Source organism: Pteronotus mesoamericanus, unplaced genomic scaffold (genome assembly GCF_021234165.1).
Source record: "Pteronotus mesoamericanus isolate MK-2021 breed Mesoamerican mustached bat unplaced genomic scaffold, CSHL_Meso_final contig_163, whole genome shotgun sequence".
In the NCBI taxonomy this organism is placed as follows: Eukaryota; Metazoa; Chordata; class Mammalia; order Chiroptera; family Mormoopidae; genus Pteronotus; species Pteronotus mesoamericanus.
In genome coordinates, this window is record NW_026555064.1 from 3,876,124 (window position 1) to 3,890,479 (window position 14,356).

A 14,356-nucleotide genomic window follows, 5' to 3' on the forward strand; every position below is an offset into this window, starting at 1 on the left:
TTATTCTCACCGATCCTACCTTGCGCTTTTGCAGTGCTCATCACCATTCCTAATTATATGTCTGTCTGTGTTTGTTTAGCGTCTGTCTGCCCCACTAGACGGTCAGTACAATACGGGCAGGGACCGTGTCTATTTGCCATGTCTGTTTACCACTATGTAGATGTTAGAAGGCCTCCTGCTTGGCACTTAGTACATGCTCAGTAAGTGTTTGTTGAATGAGAAATCACTGTGATAACTTTTGGGGCAAAAATTAAAACACTGGGGACTCTTAGTTAAAAAAGAAACCACAGTGGCTCAGTACCCATTTTCCTGTCATTGGTGTTCTAGATACAGAGTGATGACTTAACTAATGAAAATTAATAAATGAATCTTGGATAATTCTGTCATTTATATTTACTCCATTCCACTTTTACAGATAACGCTTTCCCCTTTGTCCTCAGATGAGTTGAAAATCACACAGGTTAATGAGTGAATCGCTGCCCTTTTGCAAGCCTCCTGCTACACGTGGCGGGCGCACTCGACTTTGCTTTGCCCCATGTGCTGCACGTATGTAGCTGTAGTGACTTCTCTCCTTCTTGGTCCTGCAGCCCGCAGAGTTAATGGGTATCAAATCTTAAATGAGCCCACTCTAAATAACCTATTTAAATCACTCCTAGTTTACATGCTCTCAGCATCTAGGTATATAGGCTGAGCCAGAAGTCATCGTACATGCTCTGTGATCAACAATTATCACAGTATTGTGATTATGTTTCCTTCGATAGTTAACACTCACCGATTTTACCTTTAGTTTTCTAATCTGTAATGAGAGTGCATTCAGCTACCTAACTTCTCTCCTATCATTTGAAAGGCCCCCCTCTAACTTAACCCCGCCCATTTCACCACTAAACCTCATCAGTTCTGCCTGTAAATTGGAAATCATGTGAAAATTATTACATTTTTTTAACTTACTCTTTCCATTTCTTATTCTAGAAAGTCTTGAATTCTTCTTACCATATTTTTGTTGATACAGCTAGTTTTTAAAATAAAATGTTTTGATGTCACTTTAAAAGGCTGAAGAAATTCAGAAAGCAACATTTTTTAACATTTTGCAGTTAAAACACCTGCTTTGACTAAAGTCTTTATTCACAAAAGAAAAAAATATAATTCATTAACTTTGCAATTTGAGATTGAAATGAATCTGATTTTAAAGTTACTAGTAGTAGTCTATGTGCAAGAGTAAAAACAATGTACTTGACTGATTTAAATAAAATGTATCCCAGTATTTTATTTCTAAATTTGCAGCATTCGTAATAAGCTTTGGGTTTATTAAAATAGAAAATTAAAACAACTTAATGTAAATACTTTTTAGTTATATTTTTTATTATTTTAAAAAGTTAAATACACTTAGATGCCAATACTTAATTGAGACCTTAAGCTTTTGAATAGGTTATGATGGGTTCCAAGTTAAACACACAAACTTCGTACTAATTTTTTTTCAGCTTACTGCTCTTTTTTCCCTTGAACATTCAAGTTACATTTTTGGTGACCCCACTGAAACACGTATTAAAAACCTCATTATAAATATTAAGGGTAGACATTCAGACATTTTTAAATTCTGTAGACATTGCTAAGAAAAATGTTAGCTACAAACTATAGGGATGTAAGGAAAGGTCTGTTATAAATATTTTATTCTTTGGACAAGTTTGTGTGAATTACCAATACCATATCTGAGTAAATAAAGATTCTGATGGGTAGGGACCTGACACCCTTCCGACAGCATTGTGTGAACAGTTCACCTGCTGTTTGAGGGCCTCGCTCTGTGGTGAGCTCCCTGGGCCCCTCCCTACCACCCCCAGTCATTGCTGTTAGATAAACTGCCCTCATCTTGATTTCATCATCAGCCCCACCCAAGGAATTTTCATTATTTAGATGAAATTAAATCAAAGAAACAATGACCTGGTTCCAATTGCAATCACAATATATTATCCTTTTATCAAAACTTAGTTCATGTAATCCTGGTTTAAAACAAAAACAAAAACAAGGAATGAAAAGCTGTCCAACGTGACTTGCATTGTCCTTGTATAGATCACTTTAAAATAGAAGAAATGCATTAAATTTCTAATTCAGATGTGGGTTTTTATTAGTGAAGCCTGAATTATAGAGTACTAGGTACTCTATAGGCAACTAGGTGTTACTGTGTTTTGAATCACATAGAGTAACATAGGACAGTGTTGAAATGGTTCCAAATAAGGGTTCTCTGGGGCGTTTCATCAGTAGATATGATTCATTTGTAATTGGTAGTAGCTGTTATAATGATATGGCATCATGGTCCTTAAATATTGTTATTTGAATTGAAATAGCTTTTGCCTTCTGCCCTGGCTGGTGTAGCTCAGTTGGCTGGGTGTTGTCTGGCAAAGCGAAATGTTGCTGGTTGGATCTGGTCCGGGCACATGCCAGGGTTCGGTCCCCTGTCTGGGTGTGTGCGAGAGGTGACTGATGGATGTTTGTCTCCCTCTTTTTCTCCCTCCCTTCCCCTCTCTATAAATAAATAAATAAATAAATAAATAAATTACAAAGCCAGAAATAGTTTTTGCCTTTCAAAAACGTCATCACCATTCAGTTGGGGTTTTTTGTTTGTTTGTGTTGCAATCTAAAGAAAACTTTGAGGTTGGACCAGATCAACTATTATTGTAAAATCTGAATTATCAAAATCTGGATTAATAAGGCTTTATCATAAGTGAAATGGTCACTGGAAATTTTAAAGAAAATTGCAATTTTATAGAAAATTGTTTTGTTTTTCAGGCAAATTGGTCCAAGTTGTGTTTGGCCATTGGGATGTCGTCACTTGTCTCACTCGTTCTGAGTCATATATTGGGGGAAATTGCTACATTCTGTCAGGGTCACGTGATGCAACCCTTTTGCTCTGGTACTGGAATGGGAAAAGCAACGGGATTGGAGATAACCCAGGCAGTAAGTACAATTTATTTTATAAGTAAACTTTGCAAGTGACATGTAATGACATTTTGCAGTGAAGTTATCTTTTTCATCATGGTGAAAGTGAAACTGAATTACCAAGTAGTTTTAATTTCTTAGTTAAAATTTAACAAAGGTCTAGATAGCCTTGTTATTGACTTTGTGTGACCACTGACAATTCACATCCAAGCTTGAAACCTCATTTTTCATTTTATAAGTTATTCTTACGATCTGAAAATGCTAGTTCCTCATTGTAAATGGCTGTCATCACGTAAAATCGAGGTGTTTCTTTCACAATTAGATAAACATAAAAAGTACAATTACATATTATATTGTTTATTGAATTCATATTTTAAAAGAGAAAAAAATTATAATTTCATGGAAACAAACCAGTCTTTATAAAAAAATATGCTTTCATTTACATATTAAAAGGTAAAGCGGGTCATAAAAGGCCAATATGGAATATTCAAATGGCTCTTGGTTTTTCAGATGGGAAATGAAAATGTTCACCAACAGCCTTAAACATCTTTATGAAACTATGCTGAAGGCAGTAAAACAAAAAATGTGTAACCATTTAAAATTGTAATTCACAGAAGGCAAAAAAGGAAGCAGCTACCATTAAAACCAATCGCACACAGCTGCAGAAAAGAAATGGCTTTAGAAAAACACATTAAGAAGTAGGAAAAAACAATTAAAGGGACCACCTGAAAAATGAGAATTTAATTAAAATGATTATGACAACACTGAAGAGTTCCTGCAAAAATAGCTTTAAATTTTTACTTCATGAGGTCGAGTTTTTTAGCTGCTCTTAAATATTTACAGTTTCTTAATTTAAAGCAAGTTGCCATGTATTTGGTTAAGGAAGGATCATGTTGTTCCTGGTTACTTTACCTGAATCCTATCGTACTTCTGTCACTCAGCCCCGGGTTATGAAACAGTCTGAATACATTTAAGTCTATCATATTTTGGGTTGACTTCTTCAAGTTGTGCTTAGTAAATATATGCTGTTTGTATGAAAGTGAAACCTTATCATTGAAAGCCAGTACAGTTATAAAAGATATGCATGCAAAGTATTTTATCAAAGCTGGTTCTGCTTTGTTGTATTTTCTTTGGAGTGGTTTTTATGCCGTGTACCTCTACTATATATTTCTTATTTTAATCAAAACACAGGCTAATTCCCTATGCAAAGGCTGTGATGCTATGGATCATACAGTCACGCTCAGATCAGACTTCAGGGTGTGTCTGTATGGGGGACAGTGTGCACGTGTGTGTATTTCACACATTTACACAGACATGTCCATTTTACATCTAATTACACTAACATTTTAAAGTATGTAAACTGTAGGGATTTTGTTTTTCACATTCTTTTGAAAAGTACTTTGTGTTCTTTTCATTATGGATCCTTAGATTCCACTTATTTTCCTTTTTGGCCTTTTAGAATGAGAGATTACTTACAATTTCTTTTTTTCCTGTGTCTACAAATTCAGTTATCGAGAGTCACTAAATGAACTCAGGCAAACCTAGATTTGACATAGATAATAAGTATATCATTTTCTTATTTATCTGAAAAAAATTTAGGAAGAACTTCTTGTCTTAAAACAGTGTATGCAGATTCACGCACATATAGATATTCAAATGCAAGAAAAAAAATGTTTTTTTTACTTTAACCTAATCATGTTCTATATGTTATTACCAGTGTGTAATCTGAGAAGCAGCTAAAGGCTTATAGCTACACTTACAGGTAATTGTTACATTACACAGATTTAAGTATATTTTAAAACTAAAAATATTCAGCTTTTCCAGAAGGATGAAATACATTTTTATGTATTTAAATACCTTATGAATCACCCTAGAGATGATTTTTACGTCCGTGTCCTCTAAAAGAAAATGAATCAAGTAGGGTTGACCACATTCTGGACTTGGGAGTAAAACAAATCTGAGTTCTAAGCTTTGCTGTGGTCCTTCTGTCTTGTCTGCAAAATGAAAGCAACAATAGTAACTGACTTAAGGTGTTATCAGGAGCCCTGGATGCTTAGGGCGAATAAATCACCACACAAACACCATCTTGTTGGCATTAGAGTATATATTATAATGTTATATTTTTCATAAAGCACTTCATCGACACCCTCTCATTGTCTGCAGTATGGTGGACGTTAACTCCTAGCAGTGCTGGTAATGCAAAGAAAATAAAAGAATAACATAACAGCACAGCTAATAAAAATTTTAGAAAATTGTAATGTATCTTGACTAAATTAAATTACCTTTCTCAAAGGGAACCTCGTCCTTTCTGGCCTTTTTCTAGCATCTGATGTCCCAATTTAATTTTGCTTTAGCTTTGAAGGGTATATCTGGGAGAAAGACAAATAGGCACTTTTTCATATAACGAGAATTTCCACACATTAGAATAGAAAAATGAACAAGCCAGCCTAAGCTTTTCAAAACAAAATGACAAAAAAAAAAAAAAAGGACATTTTTGCTGTGTGTTTTAAACATTCATGCAAGCTGGTTCAGATTTTATAAGCTCTGGCTCATCAATGGCTCCACAATGCAGCTGCCGAAGTCACAGCCTTTCAGATGAGGAATTTTAGGCTGTGCTTATTCCTATATTGTGTCTATTGGATGCAGCGTAAATGCCCTTTCAGAAATGGTGAGACATACATTGGTTTGTTTGTTTATTTATTTATTTATACACACAACACACACACATATGTGTGTGTGTATATTTATTGCAATGGGCCCTATAAATGTATACCTTGCCTCAACTTAAATTTTTGAATTTAGACTTTTTCTTGAAGAAGAAATAGGTAAAGAAAACTAGGCTGTTGCATTTTCTGCATTTCATAGGTCTCATTCAAGTATTTTGTTTTTGTTTTTACTTCAAAAATTATGACAATAAGCTAGTAATTTTACTTGCTAGGGCCATAAGCCTACACCATTTTCTGCCAATCTTAGCGCTCTGTGTAAAGTTGATAGCTTTATTACTATTTTTAAAATCATATTGCACCATATTAATATGAAAATTGCCTGGGAAGAGTCCGGCTAATTCTGACGGATGGAACCCGTGTGTCGTGTAACTTGGGGCTGATGGGAGGGTGCACACGCTCTGTGAGATCTGCCTGGACTCTGTGGCAAAAGCCTTGTTTCCCTGCGCAACACGCAGGTTTTCATCGCCGACGCCGTGGTCTTGGAGAGTCATCTGCTGTGGAATGCAGCTTTCTCAGTGAGAAGAAAATTAAGATAGGATTCCATTTAGTTGTGAATTTTTAAAGTAAAATCAACCAAGAACATTTCAGTGGAAGATGTTTTTTGTTTGGAAGCGTATCTCTGCCTGAGTGCTCTGTGTGTCTCAGGACCAGATCGTGTCCACTGAAATGCTTTTCCTGAAATGCTCCTTTTTCCTTCAAAATAAGATTGTCCAGGCTGTCCATTTCCAAATGTTGGAGAAAATGTTTCCCAATGCATTCCAATGACTTTTAAATACCTTAACACTTTGAAATGATCTTATGAGCCAGGTGGAATTACAAAATAGTTATGATTTACCCATCATTTTTATATTGTATTAATAGATCATAAAGTTAAATGCTTATTAATAGTAAGTACTTAAGTGTTTTTAAGTATCTGAGTGATTTATTTAAAGCCACAGTGTTTTCGCTCCAGAAGCGAATGGTTGCTGATTGTGAGGGTGTTGCACAGATTTGTGTGTGGAGTATTTCGGTAAAGTAGTTTTCCATTCTCACATTCTGTTTTTGATTTGATTGAAAGGTGGCATTTTTTTCCCCCTCTTTGCAATCAGACATGCTAATCTATGTCAGCTTTCTCCTTTATGGGAATGGCGTCTACTGAAAAAAAAAGAAAAAAGAAAAACTAGGTTTTTTTTCATAACACCAGGATTCTGTTCTTTAAGAATATTTCAGCACCGTTAATTAGAAAGAAGGTTTTATTAACCACAAGGCTAGCACTCACAGACCACAGAGCTGTTTGTTAAAGTACTGTATGCTGTAGCTGCCCTGCTTTTTTTCTCTGTCTAAAACTTCATTTTGTTAGACTCTCATCAATCACTTAAGTCATTACCGTAAATCCTACCGTTGTTAATTTTACTAGTATCACCCTAATGAGACATTCCTGCTATAATTAAAAATGAATTCTAACTTTAAGGCATTCTAAATTTTTTTTTAATGAATTTAGAACGATCTTGCCATATGACCATAAATACCATTGATATATATAGACTACTCATCAAGTCTGTAACAAAAGTAGTATCATCCAGGTGTGAATTATTTACCCATTGCCCCTGTGCACGTCTTATGCATATGTATAGTTTTGTGCACATATTTAGAAATTATGTTCTTTATACCATAAAGCCTACTATGTTTTATTGAAGCCACTGATAAATCCTTATTCTTTGTCTTGCCAAAATAAGGGCGATGTAACACAAACTGTAGATGTCCTAGAGCACCACCTGCTGGATGCACTCGGGGACTTAGTATTTGCAAATTGGAAAATCAGTCCTTGATAAGACAGGTGTAGTTTGTTTTTAATTGCCTGTGATGTAAATATTATTTATGGGCCACAAATGTTCAGATATGTGCATTTGTGTGGAACCATAAGAGTTTGTGAAACAGCCAACTCTCTTCCTTCTTTTGCCTTATGTTGACCCAGATTTGAAACTTAATAATAAATATTTTGTGTAAGGAAAAAGTAAGCAAAATATATGCCTAATGAACCAAAGCATCACAGTTTGCCATGAGATATCAATTATTCCCATTGATCACAGGTCTTCAGTAAGATACAGTAGGAGAAAATTGTTTGAGTGATATTTTTAGATTTCTTACGTTCACCAGATTCTGAATATGAAAGCAGGGCTTGCATCAAGTAGCCGATTCATATCGGGGATGGGACTCCTGATCCGAAGTCTTTGTCAAGGACGTGCATTCTTGCATGCGCCGCATCAGAGCTTCCCTCGTGACCCTGTTTTTGGTGCGCACCGTCGCACTAGCACTAAGACTGCCCTGTGTTTTTTTCCCCTGGAAGAATTCATCAAGTAGGGTTTGAAACAATATGCTGGCAGTGTTGGAGTTCAGGTGACATTAAAACTACATCTATGAAATTCTCCAGAAGGTCCAGGATGTTTAGTGCTCCATGATGTAATGCAGGCCCTCAAGTTCCAGCAAAACAACTCTGTATTTACTGCTTGTAACTAATAGTAGATGTGGTAAAAGGAATTATATTCATATGGCAAATGAATACAACCCTAATGTGCACCATATGCAGAGTGGTGGGGTGATGTGCCAATATATCACATTTATTTACCTGGTTTAGTTGCAGAGAAAAATGACTATACCATTCAGCCCGTAGGCTATAACCGTATAAATATGAGAACAGAAGAACTGATGATTTATGCCCTCAAATTGAAACTGAGTGTCTTTATATGTAGACTTTCATAGTGCCACACCAAAGAAAGTTGTTTGTCTAATACTTTATGCTCAGATAGGAAATTTAACTTCAAACAAGTGCTGGAATTAATCTAAGGAGGTACAGATTCCCTTCAGTCAACTAAGTATCACTGTATAGGCTCTCAAAGAAAATTTGGAATGTCTTCTTTCATTTAATTAGGACTGAATATACTCTGAAATTGTAAGCTACTTTCTCCCCTCTGTGTAAGCCTAACGAGATTCTTCTGCTTTTAGAATATTGCATGAGTACGTGTACATATCTATGTGTGTGTGACATTATTATAGAACTACTAAGGATACATTTAATTAATACCTCCTGGAAAAACATATTAGACTGACTTTATCACCTTCTAAAAAGTTGGCTTCATTAGAGGAATTATATGACAGCTTTGTGCATATGTACCTCATATTGTACTCTAGGTATTCCTGAGAATTTATGAAAAGAGACCCATTTTTACATGAAAGTAAGTACTTAAATGCATCTGTTGATTTCTTTTACAAAGCAGCAATTGCCCTCTTTTAAAGTAATTTTTCTCACATTCAAATACGTTAAGTCAGACTTCGGATTTTTGGATTTGAAGGGTCTTTTGATAGGAAAAAAATCCTTGAAATTTGTTCTTTCTCTCATGGCATAGGACTTTATGACTGTTGAACTTTTTACCCTGTATTAGTATGGTTTGTAACTTTCTACAACTGAGAGATTGCTCTCTTTCCTTGGGGCGAGTGGGGCAGGATGTTTTTCTTTTTTTAACTAAGAGATAATTGGCATATAACATATTTGTTTCAGGTGTGCAACATAATGATTCGATATATGTATATATTGCAGAACGGTCACTGTAATATATCTAGTCAACATCTATCACCACACAGCTACAATTTTTTTCCTTTCATGAGAACTTTGAAGATCTCTTTTAGCAACCTTCAAATATACAGTACAATATTATTAATTATAGCCACTGCACTGTACATTAAATCCCCAGGACTTACTTATTTTGTGAGCGGAAGTTCGTAGCTTTTGACTACCTTTGCCCATTTCCCCTGCTGCCACGTTTGGCAACCACCGACCTGTACTCTGTATCTGTGAGGGTTTGTTGTTGTCGTTTTAAGATTGCACATACAAGTTTGATTCTACAGTAGCTGTCTTTTTCTGCCTGATATAATGCCCAGGTCCATCCATATTGTTTCAGATGGCGGGATTTCCTTTTCCTTTTTTTTTTTTTAATGGCCGAACAATATTCTGTTGTGTATATAAACCACATTTTCTTTATCAATTCATCCATTACTGGACACTTAGGTTGTTCCCGTGTTTTGACTACTGTAAATAATGCTGCGCTGAACACGGGGTGGGGGGTGCAGATATCTTTTCAAGTTGGTGTTTTTTGTTTCCTTTAGATAAATATCCAGATGTGGAATTGCTGGACCATATGGTAGTTCTATTTCTAATTCTTTGAGGAACCTCCATACTGTTTTCCATAGTGGTTGCACCAGCTTACATTCCCACTAACAGTGCACACGGGTTCCCTTTCCTCCTCATCCTTGCCAACACTTGTTATTTCTTGCCTTTTTGATAATAGCCATTCCAACAAATGCTAAGGTGATTATCTCATTGTAGTTTTGGCTTGCATCTCCCTGATGATTAATGATGTGCAACACCTTTATGTACCTGTTGGCCATCTGTATGTCCTCTTTGGAAAAATGTCTCTTCCTATCTCTGCTCTTTCTTTAATCACATTGTTGTTTTGTTTTGCTATTGAGTTGTATGAGTTCTTTATATGTTTTGGATATATCACTTGCAAATATCTCCTCCCATTCCATAGGCTGCTTTATCATTTTGTTGATGGTTTCCTTTGCTGTGCAGAAGCTTTTCCTTTTGACATAGGCCCCACTTTGTTCATTTGTTGCTTCTGTTGCCTTTGCTTTTGGGGTCAAATCCAGAATGTTTCTAATAGCTCAAGATGTGAAAACTGTCTGTAGGTCCCACTAGTGCCTTATTTATGTATCTTTAACAAAGGAAGCTTAAAAATGTTAAGGAGGACATGTTACAAAGAATTTCATGTGATTTGGGTATTTAGGATAGATAGAAAATAGTTTTTAATTTTAATGACTATTCAGAGAAATCATAACCTTCATGTTGCATATCAACAAATATGGATAAGATTGCATTTCAGTAACCATTTCAACTGTCTACATTCTTTTTTGGAAGCAGGATTTTATGCTGTTTATGTTACTAGACGCCCATATGCAGCTACAGAAGCTACCATTGAATTAGAGCTAGAGACAAGTCCCTTAATGGGGAATCAAAAATGAAAAATCTCAAGAGAGTAAGAAGAAATAAGTACATTAGTTAAGGCTGGTAGATCCACACAATGAAATGCTTTATAGCCATTAATGTATTTGGATTTGTGATACTGACATGGAAGGATATACTCTCTTAATTGTTAAGTGTAAAAGATCACCAACCTACATGTACAATATAATATATTTTAAATATCTTTGTCCATATGTGTATACCCTGAGTTCTGTGTATATTTTGCGTAGAAAAATATCTAGAATGGTAGCCAGCAAAGGGTTAGCATTGGTTATTTATAGACAGATAGTGGACTCTGGAGGCAGTTTTTCATCTTATTCTTTACAGTTTTCTATCTTAGTGTTTTTGATAAATATGTATTATTTTGGTAATAAGAGACAATAAAGATATTTGGGAGAAAAATACCTAATTATTGTAATGTACCATCTCTTCCTGCTCAATGCTTCTAGGTATAAGTAGTTGTATCAGAATTTATATGGTTGGTCAGGTAAGGTTGGAAAGTCTAAGAAAACGATGAATGGGAGAAATCAAAGCATAATTTCTAGAACCTAAGGTCTATTTTCTTCTTGACCAGGAAAAAAAAAAATGAAGAGCCTCTCTAATTGGCATTATGCTGCACAAAATTAGATATCATACTTTTGCTGAAAGGAGTGCCTACAACAGAGGGTGAAAATATGCATCATGCTGCTGACTGGGTGCCACTTACCGGTGCTTCCGCGTGCCGGGCGCCATGCTGGGCACTTCGCATGCCAGCTCCTTAGCCCTCACAGCAGTGCTGTGCGGGAACTACTGTTGCCCTTGTTTTATAGCTGAGTCACAGAGGGATTATAAATACACCTTGCCTTTTCCCCTGACCTTGAAGCGCCTGCCTCGCACTGTAACTGTGAGAACCTGCCTGAGGCGGGTCGCAGAGCTCGGCCCGCGGCACCATTCTCAAGCACTGAGCTGCACTGCGTTTTCAGTTTGCTTCGATTGGACTATTGGGTGGACACCGTGTCCCTGTCACTAAAGCTCTCAGTATCTACAAAGGACAATATGAAGACGATTTTGTTATACTGCATTCTTAGGAAAGTATATGTCATGATAGGATTTGTATTTTTTCATTGTACATTCAGGTTTTTACTTTATGTATACAATTGTAGGTACATGCCTATACAAACCCACTTTCTAATGTAGTCTTAGAGGATGATTCCACTGTCATAAACATATATATATATGTGTGTGTGCGCTATATGTCATGTATATTATATATAATTATATATACTATAGAAAGGAGAAAGATTATAAACCAAGATTATTAATAATAGTTGATTTTTATGCCATTATCTTTTCTTGTATTAATAATTTGAATATTTTTTTACAAGCAGCAGCTACCCAAATTTGCTATCTGATGGTTGCCACACCCCAATGTAGCTACTTTTTTCTGTGTTCTATATGTTTAACCAAATTAACATTTTTTTTCACCAAAGAGACCATGATGAATGGAGAGGAGGGGGAAGTGCTGCTTGAGATAGAATGAACAGAACAAATTTCAGATAGTTTCTCTTGGCATAATTAAGCCATAGTGTATAACGCCCATTGAAAAATTGGGAAGCACAGAGGAGCAGACTGGCAGCTGTCAGAGGGAAAAGGGGCTCAGGAGCTGGGTGCAAAAGATGAAGGAAAAAAATGTCACACACAGACAACGGCATGGTGATCACCAGAGGGAAAGGAAGGTGGAAAGAGGTAGGAGAGGGCAAAGGGGGGGATAAAGGACGACGGAAGGAGATTTGACTTTGGGTGGTGAGCATGTAATAAAATATACAGATGATGTATTATAGAATTGTAGTCCTGAAACCTATATACAATGAGGTCTATCCACAAGAATCCAGCCATGTAATATGAAAAATAGACATTTATTGAAGAAGATGCAAGATACAAGAAACATTGTACATAGGACAATGACGCCTCAGTCCCCTTCAAAGTAGGCACCTTGGGACCTCACACATTTCTCCCAATCACCGTCAGCTGCCATGTCCTATTTCCTGAGTCTCATTGATGGTCTGTAATCACTTCCCCTTCAAAGGTGATTTTAGTTTTGGGAAAAGCCAGAAGTTGCAGAACACCAAATCTGGGCTGTAGGGGAGCTGAGTCACCTGGGTGATTTGATGTTTAACCAAAAAACTGCACAAGATGTGATGGATGAGCGGGTGTATTGTCGTGATGAAGCTGCCAATCACCAGTTGCCTGCCTGTAGCTGCAGCCTTCTGGATTATCCAAATAGTTCCCGTGGAGAAATGTTCAAGCTTACTGCAAACTTGATACAGATTCATTGCTCTACTCGCTCATTCATTTTGAATGTAATGGCCACGCAGTACACATGCTTACTCCACTGGATCTACCACCCCCACTGAGTAGTACAATGAAGTTGTCCTTGTTCATGCATGTGCATTCCAGTCCACACTCCCTGGCTGCCATCTTAGGTCGATCGATGTGCAAACCGCTCTGATTATATTAACAATGGCTGGCCTTTTTCCCAATAGTCCTTTTAATTTTATTAACCAATGTCACCCCAATAAATTCAATAAAAATTAAAGAAAAATTAGGATGTGAATGGAACAGGTTTAAGAAACATTTAACAGCTGACCTCATTTCCAGTTACATCACTTTCTTTCTTGCTTTACTATTACTGTGAGCCACGTGAGAAAGATGAGTATTCAATCTTTATATGATTTTTTTCCCTCAGTGAATGCTCTCAAGTAGTCAAAGTGTAATTAAAATGGAACAAAAGGCATGTGTGAAATGGAACTATCCATCTTTAGGAAATGACTGGCATATAATATGCCATACTTAGATTTTTAAAAACCTATATATAACTTAATTATGTATTTAGGTTCTTTTGAAATAAGTACTCTATTGAAATGATTTTTTTTAACAAAACCAGATTTCATATTTTGGTGTTAGATTTTATTAATATGGAAAATTGCATCAGTTTTCATTTGAGGACTTTATTAATGTTAAATTTAGTTTTGTTTAAGAACACAGCTGTAATAAACAGTTTAGACTTCTGTAATAGTACAGCTTTTGGAAGGAGAGAACTTTCCAAATGCATACATACATATATATACATATGTATATATATATATATGTATATATATATATATAAATAAATAAAATTTACAGGTTTATGGGAAGTTCAGCAAAACCTGATCCAATGACCATTTAAAATCAAGTGATTTACTAATACAGGCCATATTTTATTCCCCTCCTTGTTTCCACAGTGCACTGCAGATAGTACATACCCAATGAATGTTACTAAGTGAATGAATGACTATAGGAATAAATGAGTAAACAAATGGGAAATATTAGCTTCTGGCCCAGCGATTTGCAACCAGTGTGCTGTGAGAATTTTTAGAACATGCAATACCTGACTATTTAGTCAGGGGCACTGACCTCTTTTTCCTTAGATTGTCAAATTTAAAAAATGGCAACAGCTACTGCAACAATAGCTGTTTGGTGTGAATGAATCAAAATTTTACCTTTTTTTTTTTTTTTGGTCAGGTTGGCAAAAAAATTTTTGGTGTGCCACAGAATCTTAGTAATTAGTTTATATGTGCCATGAGATTTTTAAAAAAGGTTGAAAATTGCTATCTAAGCATTAATT

General features: G+C 35.9%; 1 protein-coding gene across 2 annotated transcripts in view; it reads left to right on the forward strand.

Moving 5' to 3' along the window:
- The window catches only part of LRBA (LPS responsive beige-like anchor protein), a 520,386-nt gene that overhangs the window by 492,312 nt on the left and 13,718 nt on the right, over positions 1-14,356 (forward strand). For both annotated transcript variants that reach the window (XM_054562615.1, XM_054562626.1), the window contains exon 53: positions 2,782-2,949. In XM_054562615.1, the coding sequence (XP_054418590.1) occupies positions 2,782-2,949 (168 nt within the window). The remainder of the gene's footprint in view (positions 1-2,781; positions 2,950-14,356) is intronic.